We start from the raw sequence: 14990 nt of genomic DNA on the forward strand, positions 1-14990 counted from the left end.
TCCCTCGCTTCGCCGCGGGCCGGGGCGCAAGGCAGAGCTGCCTCCCCGCTCTCGTCCTATGCCTGCAACCCCACATAAAACTGAGGGTAGATTAGTGAAACCTAACACACTCTCGGACTGTAAAGGGATCAACCTCACATAAATCTTCACCAAAAATATCAGCATTAGTATTTATTTACATGCATCTTATTTTCCAGTGAGAAAACAAGCCCCCTTTTTTTCCTACAACAGTGACAGTCTCTTCAAAATTCTGATTGCTTAGCTTTGGCACTTAAAACCCACTGTACTACAGTTAACTTATATTCTCGTTAAAGCATGTATTTTCGAAAAGGCCTTAGCCAGCTTTTCCATTTCATTACTAGCTATCAAGATGCGTGCTTGCCTGTCGCTGATACTGTGTTTTATGTACCAACACCTTCACCACCACTATACTGTCAGCGGTCAGCGGATTCGGTGTGCTTTGGCTGAATTTCTGAAGGGGAAAACTGTGACTTGCACTCCAAATATTTTTTCTGGAGAATGGATTCCTCAACAGACTATGGGCATCTTGTACAAAATACAAAGGAAACATTCGGGAAGGAATTTTAACGCTTCTGGCAGGTCCCGACTCGCCAGCCTTGGGAACCGAAATCCCCATGGCCCGCGGCACGAGCGCAGCTCGGCACCGTGCGCTCGGCAGCCCGGCCGGGCTCCCCGCCGCTCCTCCTGCCACGGCGAGGAACGCAGGCACGCCGCTCGCTAGTGTCTGCATTTCGGGCGAGCTTCTTCAAACGTCCCGGCCACGTTTTGTTCAGGGATTCGGTGCGATTCAAGGTAAAAATGTCCTGAAGCGGGGATGTCGTAAGAATTTTAGTTAATATTTATTACTAGCATATTTTATTAATATTTGCCAAATTTTTTGTTATGGCGTGTGAGTAATTTTGAATCACTGTTGCTCCTTACCTATTTTCAGGATGCTGCAAAAGACGTCTGCTGCACCTGGGTCACAGATGTGAGCAGCCAGGGCAGAGGCTTACGAACAGGAGACGACGCTTTGCATACGTGGGAGGGCGCAGAAGGCCACTGGGAACGTTAATAACATTACTTCACGTTTCTGCGGGGCTTTGCCTGCTTAAAGCACCCACAGAGGTGCCTTCCAACCCCTACCATTCTGTGATAGGCTACCAGTAATTAGCGATGTGGATGTTCCCGAAATGATCAGCAGCATCGTTTCAATGGCCATTAAAATACAATTAGCAGCCCTTTGAACGGAGCGCTGCAGCTCCGCACGGCCTAATTGCTGGCTTGTGGGCCAGAGCGGGACAACAGGAGGGCTGCGTCTGCTCTCCCTCTGCGCCGGCAGCACCCGCTCGAGGAGCACCTCGTCCCGTGGGCAGACATTACGTGGCGGGAAGGGCAGCGGCACAAAGTATCCCCTGTGTCCAGCCCGTTGTGGTGAAATGCTGGGCGTTCGTAGAGCTCGTCGCATCTGTGTGCGGAGTCAGGCAGGCACAGCCCCACCACTTTACGCTTTGCTATTCAAATCAATTTAATTTTTCTCTTTTTTTCCCACTTGTCTTTTCACAGAGTGACACAGAATCACAGAATGCTCAGAGTTGGCAGGGACGCCTGTGGGTCACCCAGCCCAACCCCCTGCCCAAGCAGGGTCACCCACAGCAGGCTGCACAGGACCTTGTCCAGGTGGGTCTGGAATATCTCCAGAGAAGGAGACTCCACCACCTCCCTGGGCAGCCTGGGCCAGGGCTCCGTCACCCTCAGAGGGAAGAAGTTCTTCCTCATGTTCAGCTGGAGCTTCCTCTGCTTCAGTTTGTGCCCATTGCCCCTTGTCCTGTCGCTGGGCACCACTGAACAGAGTCTGGCCCCGTCCTCCTGACACCCACCCTGCAGATATTTATTGGCATTTCTAAGGTCTCCTCTCAGCCTTCTCTTCTCCAGGCTGAACAAGCCCAGCTCCCTCAGCCTTTCCTTACAGGACAGAAGCACATTTGGAGCACAGCTTCGTGTGGCGAGAGCCGTAGGGGTGGAATAAGGGCAGCATGCGGTAAGGCAAAGAACTGAGCTATCGACATCGACAGATGACGCGCTGGTAGACCACACTGGCATGTGTTTGGGTGAGATGGAGAACTTGGTTCCTGCAGCAAACTGGAAGCGAAGGGCTGGCTCGGATGGTGTTCCCGAACCTGGCATCTGCAGCCCACATTTAGGTAGCTAAATCTGTCACTTACATGCTTTAGATGCTTGTGTTAATTGCATAAATGCCAGCAAAAATGACATGTTTTTACAGTGTGAGAAGTGTAAATAGCTGCTCTGCTGAAATGGCCACAGGATGTATTTTTAGCTCCTATGCACTCTTCTGATCATACCACTTGCAAATGCAGCGTATTTGTTGTCGTACCAAGCTTTAGTAAAGTATTAGTATCTGTTTGTAGTACTATTGATGCTCCTGCAAAAAGCGCTGCAGAATATACTTTAAATACTGGCTTTTTGTACGTCTCACACAACTACTCATTAATACCGAGGGAACAGCATGCTACTGTTCCAGGTTTTCTAAGAACCAGTGCTACTGCTCGCCACCAGCTCCTGTTGCCTGCTTCATAATGCCTTTATTATTTATGCTTCTGCTCTTGAAAATTTAGATTTAGAACCGAAAATTTTCATGCTTTTGTTTTTTAAAAATAATTAAAGCCGGCGAATGGACCTGATGTAATCTGTATACTGTGTGCCACGGCTAAGTATCCACTGCTGTGAAAGCACCGCTTGTTCTCTGAAAGGAGGAATTCTTTCAGACAGCGTCACTTGCCCCCTCCTCTGCAAGGCCGCTTTTCCCATACGCTCAGAGGACTCGCTGCCAGTCGTTTTCTTGCCCTAAAAATTTGCTGGAACGCTATTGTCATTTACCTGATGTTAGCACAGGGTCTGGCTCCTCACGGGCTGGCCTCTAAGCACAGGCAAAAATTGTGCGTTTGGGTGTAGCGGTGGCTCTGCGAAAGTATGGTGGCTTTTTAATCATCTTTTCTTTGGACTGGCCCTTGGACTACATATTGCTTCATCTTAATGTGAGCTTCACAGCAGGCTTTCGGAGAAGTTCTTTTCTCTTCCTCTGCCATTCACGTAGGAAGCGGCATGCTTTCAGATATGTCCCGTCTACAAAGGATTTCAGTGTTGGCCTGGCGTGTTTTACTGGGATTTGAATGGCCTAAAGAAACTATTTGGAAAGCAGTGCCTTTGGAAAAGAGGGAAAGAGGAAAAAAAACCCAGACCGAAAGAGGATATTAACGGGTCAGCTGGCCCAAGAAAATAGAAAAAAGTGCAACTCAGAAGTGGTTGCCAAGAAGCACTCTTGTAATACCCACCCAGGAAGATATCGCAGCTCCTCGTGATCCTGTTTTTGCGGTGTTATGCCTTCGCTCCCTCCCGCCATTCACTGTTCCGCACAAGAAACGTGACTTGTCGCCCAGTTCATTCAAATCCGCAACACTTCCTAACACTTCTTTTTTTTCAAACATACAAAATGCGTACCGTCCCACGAGGAGTGAGAGACCAGGTACCAGAAAATGTGACGCGGGGCTTCTCACAGCCGCACCTCTTGGAACAGGCGCTGCAGGGGAGCCGTTCGCTAGCGTTCTGCATAGGTAATTGTTAACGATACTTCGATAATTGTCTGTCTGCTGGGTAACGGACAGCACAGCAAAACACAGGCCAACAACTGTAACAGGAGGAAGTATTACAAGGAGCTCACAGCAAAATTAAGATGCCGAGAGAAATTCCCAAATTGCATGAAGACGCTGAAAAAAGAGTCTTTGTTCCACCACCGGTGTCTTTGCCAGGCTTCGGCCCCGGCGCCAGCCATTCAGATTAGCCTCCTCCTCACGGGAAGCTATCTGGGACAGCGTGTGGAAAACCCTCTGAACGTGCAAGAACTCAGGAGGACTTCGCAATTTTGGGCAAGACTGACAGTTCTTAAGTAACTTCTCGCCATTAACGAAGGGCCTGAAATGTGAGAAAATCCCTGATGAATTAATCAACAGCGGTTTGTCTCGACAGGAGAGGCGGACACGTGAAATAAAACAGCTTACCACAAAATGGCTTTTGACTAAGAGTGAAAAACGTAATGAGGAAGGACACGCTTCAGACAAAGCTACGTTCTGTTCAGGTAAATAAAAAAGCAAATGCCAGTAGGAGAGGGGGGAAAAAAAAAGACTTCTTCCCGTGTGGTGACCACTAGTGCATCTTTGCATGAAGCGAGCGCAAGGAGAGCAGACCTCCGGAGTGCCAGAACAGCGCCCGTATCTCAGGTGGGCAAAGAAATAGGATTTACTGTCGACTCTCACAAAACTTTAAAGGACTATTAGGCCAACGGGAAAGTGAGAGCTAAAAGGGACAGAGAGCTTGAGAAAGGCACAAATTCTACGCGGCCGAGGCAAGAACAGCACTGAAAAGCAAATTAAGATGCTGTAAAGCAATCGGTCACAAAAGTTGATAGCGGCCAGTGAGAAAGAGCAGAATATTCTCCTCCCTGGCCCCAGTCTCCTGCTGAAGTTCCACGCTGTAGCAAACAGAAAAGGCTTGACACTGGCAAAAAGACACAAGTCGTATTCACCAGGTATTTGTGCAACTGGCTGCTCACAATTTGAAGTTACGGTGGAAGTTGTATTTTAAATTAAGTTGAAATGTTAGAGCGGAGGAACGCTTGATAGGTGAGAGCCGATCAGCCAGACAAAACAAAAATTTTCAGCAAAGTCTTCTTTGCGAAGAGAAAGTTTTACAAAAGCAATCGTGAGAACCGGTATTACCCAATCATTGCTGGAAGAGTAATATTCCTTCTTGTAGGCTAAGGAAAAATTTAACTGTCAGCAGTAAATCTATTTTAGCTGACCAATCACTTATGGGTTTCTCCAGTCTCGTGTCTTGCAGAAAGCTGAAAAACGAAGAAGTTCCAGCAATAGACTGAAACTCCTCCAAGAGCTGATGCCGATGGAGACTGACAAGCATTTAAGTGACTCAGGTGTCTCCCGCATCCACATTCTTCTATCCTAAGAGGAAAGCGTTCTGTTGTAGGTATCATACACATCTGAAAAAAGTTACTGTATGCTAAAGCGAGATGGTGTTTGTAGATATTCTGAAAGGCGAGAGAGAGATACCTGAATATGGAAATTCTTTACTTGCGTAGCTTTGGTGTGATTCTATGTGGTTTAACTGCACCAACCTGAGAGAGAAGAAAGGGATGTCTCACCTGGTAGCAAGTCCTATGATACAAAATTACAGCAAGACTAGAGTGAGTGGCAAGTTTGGCCCCCCAATTTTTTTTAAATCCAAGTAGTTTTTCTTCAGTTTCTACTATTTTTTGCAACTAGTTTAGACTAAGAGGCAGGCATGCCTCTAACTTAAAAAAAACCCAACCGACCCACCAAGAAAAAGGAAATCACTTAGAGAGAACATACATACTGAGAACGAAGGTACGTCAACCTGCAGAAGCGTCCCGGTACAATTTTGCTGATTTTATATAAATTGTGTGAAGATTCTGCAAGCTTCTGTAAGCAAAATTTTTAATGAGTAGGTATGCAAGCAACCCACCGTGAGAGAAACAAGGGTCAGTTTTATTGCTGCGTGCTATTTACCCCTACTACAGTCAAATGCTCCAGATGACAGGGAAGGGAGACGGGGCAGCTAACAGTTATAGCTAACAGCAGAACGTCAGCGTTTACTGGATGTTTATTTGCAAATGTCTGCACTTAATTTTAGTACTGACACAATAATGTAAGAGACATATTTGACTTTGAGCACTGAAGTAACAACGCAGAGAAGTATCTCGTCCACAGGAGACGAGCCCGTGGCTGCTCGCAGACCCACAGTAAGGAGGAGAGCCAGGAGTTTTTCTCCTATAGCAGCAAGAACTGGTAAGTTCTGGGGCAGCAGCTCCATGGTGAGACACACCAGGGTGAGAAAGGAGGAGAAATATTACGGAAAATCATGTAAAACAAGTGTTTCCCATGGATAGTATGTGTATCAGTCATTCCCAGGTAACTGTACCTATCAAGGCTGCCACGGATAGCCTGTTCCACAGCCTACATCCATATCCATCCCACAGCCGGACCGAGTTTCGTTAACAGAGGAATTCAGACTAAAATGGTAACATTAATCTCTACATTCTTGCCCTGACATGGTTATTCATTAGGAGTCCTTCCTAATGACTGTTCAGTTCCTTCCTTCGAGGGAGCCACTCCTAATTCTCTTCTATTCAGGTTGGATAATGAGTCACTGACTTTAATAATAATCTTTATTAACCCTCCCCTTACACAACCGACGTCGGGTAACAGTGAAATGTGTTGTGTCTCAGGGCTGAGAAAGCAAGCTCTCCAATGCCTTTTCCTCCATTGCGCCATTTTCTTATACGCAGATAACCCGATGATTCCTGCAGGTTTTCTGCCGCTGGTGGATGAAAACACACCTTGTCTGTCTTCATGCCTTTGGCTAGTCGCTCTTCAAGTCTGTCTTAGTCTGCCTCTTTTCCAGGGTCATTTTTCTTTCTTCTGTTGCCTTCTTGCCTGGCCAAAATTGCAGTCGCAGCAAAACAGCTCTTTCTGTCAAATAACTTCTTGAAGCACCTTGTTTCCTTCCTGGTTTTCCTCTCTTCTTTCGGGGCGGGAGGGTCACGTTTGTGGACGGGCGTGTGAGCCCGGCAGCATTCAGTTCTGCCGTGTCTGCCTAATCCCCCGGGAAGGGTCAGGACGTTAGCAGCCAGGCTCCTGGTGGCAGATGCTTTTGGCTAGTTTTCCTTCTTAAACAACAACAAAACAAACCTAAGTAAACTTAGGAAATATTTTATTTATACATTCCTGAGACTATGGAACCTAAATATCCTGCCAGATAATGAATGACTTGAATATCGAAATCTTCTCAAATCAGCTCTTGCTTGCTTAAGACTAATTAGAGAATGGCCTGCCCTGTTTTTGATCAAACTTTGGTTGGCTGGACTGCTGAATACGCATAGGTGTGTCTGATCACCTGCTTTGTATGCACTTCATGTATGGCCATACTTCTTCTTTTGACCAAATTTTGGTGTGTTTTGGGATACTGGGAATTCTAAAGTTCTTTCTCCTTGATCTTCTTTCCTTGTATGAGCTCCGTTTGTCTACTACCACGTTCTGTGTGTCTTTCAAAGTGTTCTACAGTGTTTTATTATTTTTATGTTACTGTAACATGTGCCTACTCTCAAAGGAAGATCTAGGAAGTCTAAGGGGACAAGCAGCTTGGAAAGAGACCTATTTACTGAGGAAACCACACTGTCAGATTGTGAAAGAACCAGGTTTCTAGGAAGAAATGTCTTTTTCTTCTTGACTATTTCCACAGCTTTTTCAGTATTCTTTATTTTACCGTCCTTATGCTGTACCAGACGGTCTTGGATGCAAACATCGCCCGAGCAGCCTCGCGTTAGCGAACCAGCCCTCTCCCTGTGGAACAGCTATTCCTGCTGGAAAGATTCACTGTAGGTGCCAATCCAGCCCGACTGGCACCTCAGTAACAATTTTTTCCTGATTAATAAAATATTAATGTGAATTTACAGCACGTGCAGCTCGACATTTTCTTGACATGTGCATCGCAGCGAACTTCTGCAGACGCTGTGTTATTGTTTTGATGACAAACTGCACGCCACTTCGGAAGCTGGGGCACAGTCTGACTCTTGGCCCGGCTGCAACTGAAGAATGACGGAATCATTAAGGCTGGGACAGACCTCAGAGATCACCAGGTCCAGCCGTCACCCCAACCCCACCATGCCTGGTAAACTGTGTCCTGAAGTGCCACATCTACAGAGTTTTTGAACCCCTCCAGGGATGGTGACTCCACCACTGCCCTGGGCAGCCTGGTCCCAATGCCTGACCGCTCTTGCAGTAAAGAAATTTTCCCTAATATCCCATCTAACCCTCCCCTGGCTCAACTTGAGGCCATTGCCTCTCGTCCTGTCACTAGTTACTCGGGAGAAGAGAGCACCAGTCCCCAGAACAACCCCAACCTGGGAGGCAACAAAGCCTGTTCCCCAGGCCCAGCCCTGACTCGGGGCTCCTGCCTGTCCACCCCTCGGGTAGCAAACACGGGAGCAGACAATTCCTCGCTGCCTGCGCGGAGAAGAACGGGTTCCCCCCCCCCCCCCCCGTCCGTATTCGCGCTCATTGACCACGCTTCGGAGCCCCTCAGGGCGGGAGGCCGCCGGCCCCACCCGCAGGCCGCGCCGGGCCGGGCCGGGCGAGGCGGCCTGTCGTCACCGCTTGAAGCAGCGGCCATGGCTGCCGCCGCTGCCGGAACCCCGCGTCAGCAGAGCGGCGGAGAGGGCTCCATCACGGCCAGGGAGATACCTCCGCCCCCCCGCCAGCTGCCCGCCCCTCGCCCGCCATGGCGACCCGCGCTCCCGCCGCCCCCCGCGCGCCCGCTCACCTCCCCCCGCCCCCCCCCCCCCGCAGCCCCCTCCCCTTCCCCGCCACCCGCTTCCGCCCGCGCTCCCGCGCATGCCCGGGTTATGCAACCGCGGCGGCGGGCGGGCGGCGCGCGCCCCGCCGCCCCCAGTGCCGCAGGGCAGGGCCGGGCCGCGCGGGGCGGCGCGGGGGGCCGGCAGGGCGGCGGGCACCGGGCCGGCGGCGAGGCGCGCTCCCGCCCCGGCGGCCGCGCCCGCGCCCGGCGCCGCCTGTGAGTGGCAGCGGCGGCCGCCGCCAAGTCCCGCCTGTTCCGCTCTCCCTGCCGCAGGCGGCGGCGGCGGCGGGTTGGCTTCCTGCGCGCTGTGCCGCTCCCCCTCCCCCCGGCGGTCGGAGCCGCAGCGGCAGCAGCAGCAGCCCGGATCCCCGAGCCATGGCTCTGTGAGAGCAGCACATGGCGGCCGCGGCAGCCATGAGCCCCCCACTAATCCATACAACTCCCCCCTGAACGGCCACCGACGGCAGCCAGCGCTCCCACCCGGCTCCACCGCTCCCACCGCCCACCCGCAACCGCCGCCGCGCCGCCCGGCCCGAGCTCAGACCCCGCCGCCGCCGCCGCCGCCGGGCCCCCGCTCGCCCGCCCGCCGCCGCCCGGTCCTCACCATGGGAGTGCAGGGTTTCCAGGACTACATCGAGAAGCACTGCCCCAGCGCCGTGGTGCCCGTCGAGCTGCAGAAGCTGGCCCGGGGCAGCCTCGTGGGCGGGGGCCGCCAGCGGCCCCCCCAGACCCCGCTGCGCCTCCTCATCGACGCCGACAACTGCCTGCACCGGCTCTATGGCGGCTTCTACACGGACTGGGTGAGCGGCGGGCAGTGGAACCACATGCTGGGCTACCTGGCGGCCCTGGCCAAGGCCTGCTTCAACGGCAACATCGAGCTCTTCGTCTTCTTCAACGGCGCCCTGGAGAAGGCCCGGCTCCACGAGTGGGTGAAGCGCCAGGGCAACGAGCGCCAGACGGCGCAGCAGATCGTCAGCCACGTCCAGAACAAGGGCACCCCGCCGCCCAAGGTCTGGTTCCTGCCGCCCGTCTGCATGGCGCACTGCATCCGCCTGGCCCTCATCCGCTTCCACATCAAGGTGAGGGGGGGGCGGCCCCACAAATCCCCCCTCACGGCTTGGGGGGGGGGGGGCGAACGCGCCCCGGCCCCGCCGCTCGCTTGCGCCCCCTCTCAAGATGGCAGCGGGGGCTGCCCCGGGGCCTGCCCGTGCCCAGCCCGGGAAAGAGGAGGGGGGGCGGGGGGGGGGGCCGCACGCTGCCTTTCCCCTCAGCGCCTCAAAATGTCGTCGAGGCCCGCGGGGGCGGCCCAACTTTCGGCGGCCTCAGTCCCCCGGGGCGATTCGCTGCTTGAACGGGCGCTGCCGGTCGTCCCCGCCGCCTCTGGCCTGCGCGGGGCGGCGGGGACGACCGGCAGCGCCCGGATTCCCCTCCCTGTGAAGCCAGGCCCAGCAGCAGGGAGGGTTTTTTGCCTCCATGTTCTTTCGGGGCCCGCCGCTCCGTTGACTCAAAATGTCCCTTCTTGCCCAGGGCCTTCCCCCCCTCAGCCTCCGGGCTTGCGAGGCTGGGACTTTGGTACCGCAGGTGAGAAGGGGCTGGCGGGGAAAAAGCGTCGTAATCTGTTTAATAATTCAGGCGAAGGAGGAAGCGGGAGGGAAATTAATTAATTAATTAAAAAAAAAAAAATCGGCGAGCGCGCGTGATGTGGTCTGCAACAAGTTCCCTGCTGAGGCGAGGTGTCGAAACTTGCGCCGAAGGTGAAATTGCTCACTTCGAAATTTCGCGTGGACGGAGGGCGAAGGTGTTGCCCGGCGCTGCCCGGACGTATTAACGGGTCCTTTTGGTCAAGGGGAGGATAATCCGTTCCTTGCTCCGTAACGGCAAACGCTTCCAGTTTGTGGGGTCGGGAGCACCGATCTGACAGTTCTGTAAACTTCTTATTTTAAGGGGGAGCCTCTGTTTTCTGAGAGCGTAAACAACGCTTCGGGCGGGAGCTGGGGTCTGTGGCGATCTCGCAGCGGCACGGGGCCGCGGTTTCAGAGGTTGCAGCGTACTAACGCGTCACATCTCTCGGTACGGCGTCCGTGATTGACGACGGTTTCTTGTTCAGCTGAGCGATTGTGTATATCGAAACACCAGGCGCCAGAAAAACAAGCCCCGGGATGAAGCTGCAATTTTAAGAGTTGCTCGCTTGCTTTTCCCGCTAGGGAGGGAAGCGCAGCGGGAGAGAAGCGCATACTTGCAGGCTTTATTATCGTAAACTGCTTTTGCGTGCAGAAAAATATTATGCAACCTTTGGAGCTGCACGCTTGATCACTAGCAGCAGCTTAACGTTATCTGGCTTTTGTACTGCCCTTTCGGCGGATTAGAAAATCTCTGGCCGGGTTGCAGCCCTGGAGTAAAGATGACTCTCTCGAAGGAGCTCGGAGGGTGACTTTGGGCCAAGTTTCTCCCAGTTTCATCAACGGGGCGAGAGTTGCAGTTGCTGCCTCTTGGCGCCCGGCTCGCTCGGCCCGGCCCGGCCTTGGAGGAGCGTGGCCCCTTCAGCTCCCCGCTCCCCGGCCTGGTGGGAAGCCAACCCGTTGGCGGTGGAACGAGCTGGAAGCGGAGGCAAAGCTTGTTCGCGCAGGGCTCGTCGAGCTTCGCCGAACACGACGTCTTGGGCTTGGCGCTTGGTTAAAGTGAAGAGGTTGTGGCTGCGTCTGCTGTAGCGAAAATGTGTTTTCCTGGTCAGTGTAGAAGCAAAATTGTGCACGCGTTTTGGGAATGAACAATGGTGGGGATTTGAATGGTAGGAAAAACATCCTCACATTTAAACTAACTTTTTTTTTTTTCCCCCCTAGCTAGGAAATTTATTCTTGAAGCAAAAAGTTTTAGGGACCGTGCAGTGAAGGTATTTATCTTGATCTGGTTTCAGGTGCATTGTAAATCTTGCTTAATTTGTTACTGAGACTTAGAGATCATTAGTAAAAGCAACGGATGGGCTAAAATAAGATTTTTTTTTTTTTTTTCTCTTGAGTTAAACTGGATACTTTATTTAATGCAATTGAAATGCCTAGTGCACAACAGGAAGCCAGCTGTTTTGATATTGATAGGAATTTGGCGTTTGTAATAGTCTGGTGGTACGTTGAACTGGCTGTTAATCTTTTAAAAGCTTTCTGTCTCAGACCTGATTCCTTTCTGTTGAAGTAAGTTAGATCCAGCTGAGGTTGCCACATTTGACAACGGTGTCACCTGTAGCACTTTGTTTACTTTCAAGCTTAGCTGCAGCATTAGCTCCTTTACAGTTTCTCTGTAATAGGCCTTATTCTTAATCTCTGGGAACGGTTTTAGGCGTGAGAGGACGCATCATACCCTGTCCCTTTTCTCACATTTGAAAAAATCAATGCAAAGCCCCCCCAGTTTTGGTGGGGAAGGTTTTGGGGGGGGGTGGGTGTTTGTCTGCTTTAGGTTGGCACTGGGGGTTGGCAAGCTCTCATTCCCGAATACCGGTGTGTGGGGGGGGAGTTTGTTGCTGTTCGGAACGTTTGTGCCCCTGAGCCACCACCGTGGATGTCCCAGCTGCACTGGTTCTGTGAACTGGGCAGCTGTCTTGGGGATGGGAGGGGTCTCAGCGGTTCGCGTTCAATGCTTGGTTTGTGCAGCTGTTGAGAAACTGTGGATAGCTCTGTTTTTAGTTGATTCATTTTCAGGTTAGGAAGTGTATTTCATGGTTATAGTGGTAACATGCAGAATACTTATCAAAGATACTGTTGAACTTAAATCACATTCCTTTTCTGTTTTTCTTCTTCTCTTGCATGATTTATTATCTTTCTAAATCTGCTTTATTACATACATCTTTCTTTCCGTGAACCTTACTCCAGTTTTATTCACCTTCTCCCTTGTGCTTGCTTGCTAGCAACCCTCTTGGTGAGCAGAGAGCAAATACATCTTGAAAGGGTATTTTTTTTTTTTTTTTTAATTTGCATGTATGGGTGTTTTTTTTTTTAATTAACAGGCATAAGGCAGTTGCCAAATTGTAGTGTTTTCTTGCTTTGCTTTGAGAAGCTGCGTTTGAGAATACTGATTAACTTTAAATATGAAACTGATTTTCATATTTTCAGGAAACATTTGAGTCTTGAGTAGAAGGCTTCTGTGCAGAGCTAGGAACTGGCTATGAATTTAATCTATTTTGGTAATTAGAGGGGAGAAAGAGAGTAATGTCTTCCATCCAGAATAATTATAAATCACTTGCAGATGGTTTCAGCAGGATGTAAAAATAACAGGTTCCTCCAAGTTATAACAACTATCGTACGGGTTCTTAGATTAACTGTGACCTGCTATTTTTCTGTTTGGGGGAAGGGGGAATAATTCTTAAAAGAAACTTCTATGCAAAGCAGGTGAGCTCAAATTTAAATAATTAAGCAGGAAAGATCTTAACATCTTTAATACTTTGGTAAGACTTTGTTTTCTTCTCAGTATCTAAACATGCATGTGCCTGTTTACTCGAGGAGGATTCTGTCTTTCTGATCCAGCATCGTTCATGTTTACGCAAGATTTAGACTTGAAAATTACTCCACACTCCTGGCGGTGATTTCCCCCCGCGTTCCCCCTCCCTAGGTTGATTTGGAAGTGTGCACGTTGCATGGGTGTAGTTGCATCTTCGGACTCTCCTTTTGCGAGAGGTGTAAGGTGTTTCTCTGACTCTCATCTTGTTTGAGTTTTGTGTTGCGAGTTAACTGTGCCTTGGTAAATACAGCTTTTTTCTCTGTGGCAGTTCGGTTATTTGAACATGGCTTCTGGTATTACCTAAACGTACTGCAGTTTCATGCTCATAGCTTGCTGTGTTAGACGGCTCTATGAAATGGGGAGGGAGGGAGCTGGAGGCTGTGGAGGCAGAGGAAATAGTTCCTAGGACATCACACTGAGTTTCCTTGTGTGTTGCCTGCACGCCCATGTCACACCTAGTGCTGCACAGAGTTCTTACTTTGTTTTTTATAGATGATCTGTGATTGTCGTGCATGCAAAGATGTTAGTTTTAGATATGTGTATGTAATTTAAATCTATCTACCTGTAATTAAAAAAAAATGTCTGGGGGATTTTCCGAATTTAAAACGTGTGAAGCCTGGAAGTGGGGGTGTCAAAGTCTAAATTGCCCTCCTTGAGCTAGTAATTGTATAGATCTGATACCTTTACATTTTTCCAAAGGTGTTTACAGTCTCTTCCAATTCTGTGTAGAGCAGGCACATGCTATGTTAGGTGACAGTGTAATTATTAGAAACATGAATATGCTCGTTTTTCTTATGAACAAAACTAAATCTCAAAAACACGCTGATACAGTCAGCGTTTCTGAAGAAGTAGCCTTTTCTTAAGACTCAAAGGTGTCTTAAGACTCGAAGGTGTATCAGGAGTAGAGAGCGCTTAGTGAGCCGGTTATTGATTGTAGGAATAGCTTGGAGCGAGATGTGGACTGTTCACTTGCTCAGGATGTTGCTCGAAAGGGAGCACCTCATGAAGCTATGTGGGAAGAGCAAAATTTTACATACCTCACTGGAAGACCATAATTCGATGTCAGGTTCAGAAAGTGTAAGGCATGAGTAGGAAAGGAAGGGACTGTAAGCTTGCTGTTGGACAGAAGCTCTTTGAGGAGAGGTAGACGGCTGCAGGACCGTTGGAGCGGGCTGTGGAAGCGTAGGAGCCTCGCTCATGTTCTGCAGGGCTTCAGCTGCAGAGGAAATAAATAGCATCACTGGCACTAACGCTGTAGTTATTCATGCATACTGTGGAGACTGAAGCTAATAGTTTTGTACTAGTCTATTTTGGGATAGCTTGCTATATATGCTGCTGTTGAATACTTGATGAGGGTAGGTTGTACCAACACCCAACTTCTGTGGGGCTTTCTGAGTCACTGAATGTTTATTACGTATGTAGATGGTGGTAAAAGCATTAGGTATCAAGAGCACTCATTAGCTTTATTTTTGTGTGCTTGGATGCAAACTGTAGTTGTAACGGTTCCTGACAGCGTATAGAAATGCAGGACTGTAGGTACTACCCTGTCGTCATGGTTTTTTTAGTTCTAGTTTAATTTTCTTGATAAGAAAGGGTTGCTCTTACATTTCCAGCGTTATGAATTGGCCCGTGTTTCCCCTGCACAACATGTCTGTTCTAGTCATCTGATTGCCGTAGCCTAAAATATGTGCTTTGCTAGGCAACGTGAGTTGAGAGGTGAAGTTTGGGCTATAAACTTGAAGCAATTTGCACCATCAGAGACAGCTGTGTGTAAATGAATAGGCTGTAGAGATTTGAAAGTGGAAAGAGGAAAAAATTTGGCCTAACACGGCAAGGTACTCATTTGAAAGGTCAAAAGAGTTGCCTCTGTTCACCTAGGGTTATGGTTTTTTCTTTTAAAACAAGGCTGGAAAATTTTTAAAGTGCACATGTGACTGCTTTTTAAGGGGGTGTCTTGGCTTGCTGGACTCCTTAAGTATCCCCAGCCTTAAGATTTTTCCCAGGAGTTAGTACAGACATTGGTATAGTGATACGTTTAGAGT

At 49.9% G+C, this 14990-nt stretch overlaps 1 protein-coding gene across 3 annotated transcripts in view; it reads left to right on the forward strand.

Moving 5' to 3' along the window:
• Nucleotides 1-8716: 8716 nt before the first annotated feature.
• The window catches only part of FAM120A (family with sequence similarity 120 member A), a 56483-nt gene continuing 50209 nt past the window's right edge, over nt 8717-14990 (forward strand). For 2 of the 3 annotated variants that reach the window (XM_075433005.1, XM_075433006.1), the window contains exon 1: nt 8717-9542. In XM_075433005.1, coding sequence (XP_075289120.1) covers nt 9069-9542 — 474 coding nt within the window. In that variant the 5' untranslated portion in view covers nt 8717-9068. Of the gene's footprint in view, nt 9543-9957; nt 10045-14990 lie in introns of those variants that run through there. The other variant, XM_075433007.1, reaches the window with a different exon arrangement.

Source organism: Opisthocomus hoazin, chromosome 11 (assembly GCF_030867145.1).
Source record: "Opisthocomus hoazin isolate bOpiHoa1 chromosome 11, bOpiHoa1.hap1, whole genome shotgun sequence".
Lineage (NCBI taxonomy): Eukaryota > Metazoa > Chordata > Aves > Opisthocomiformes > Opisthocomidae > Opisthocomus > Opisthocomus hoazin.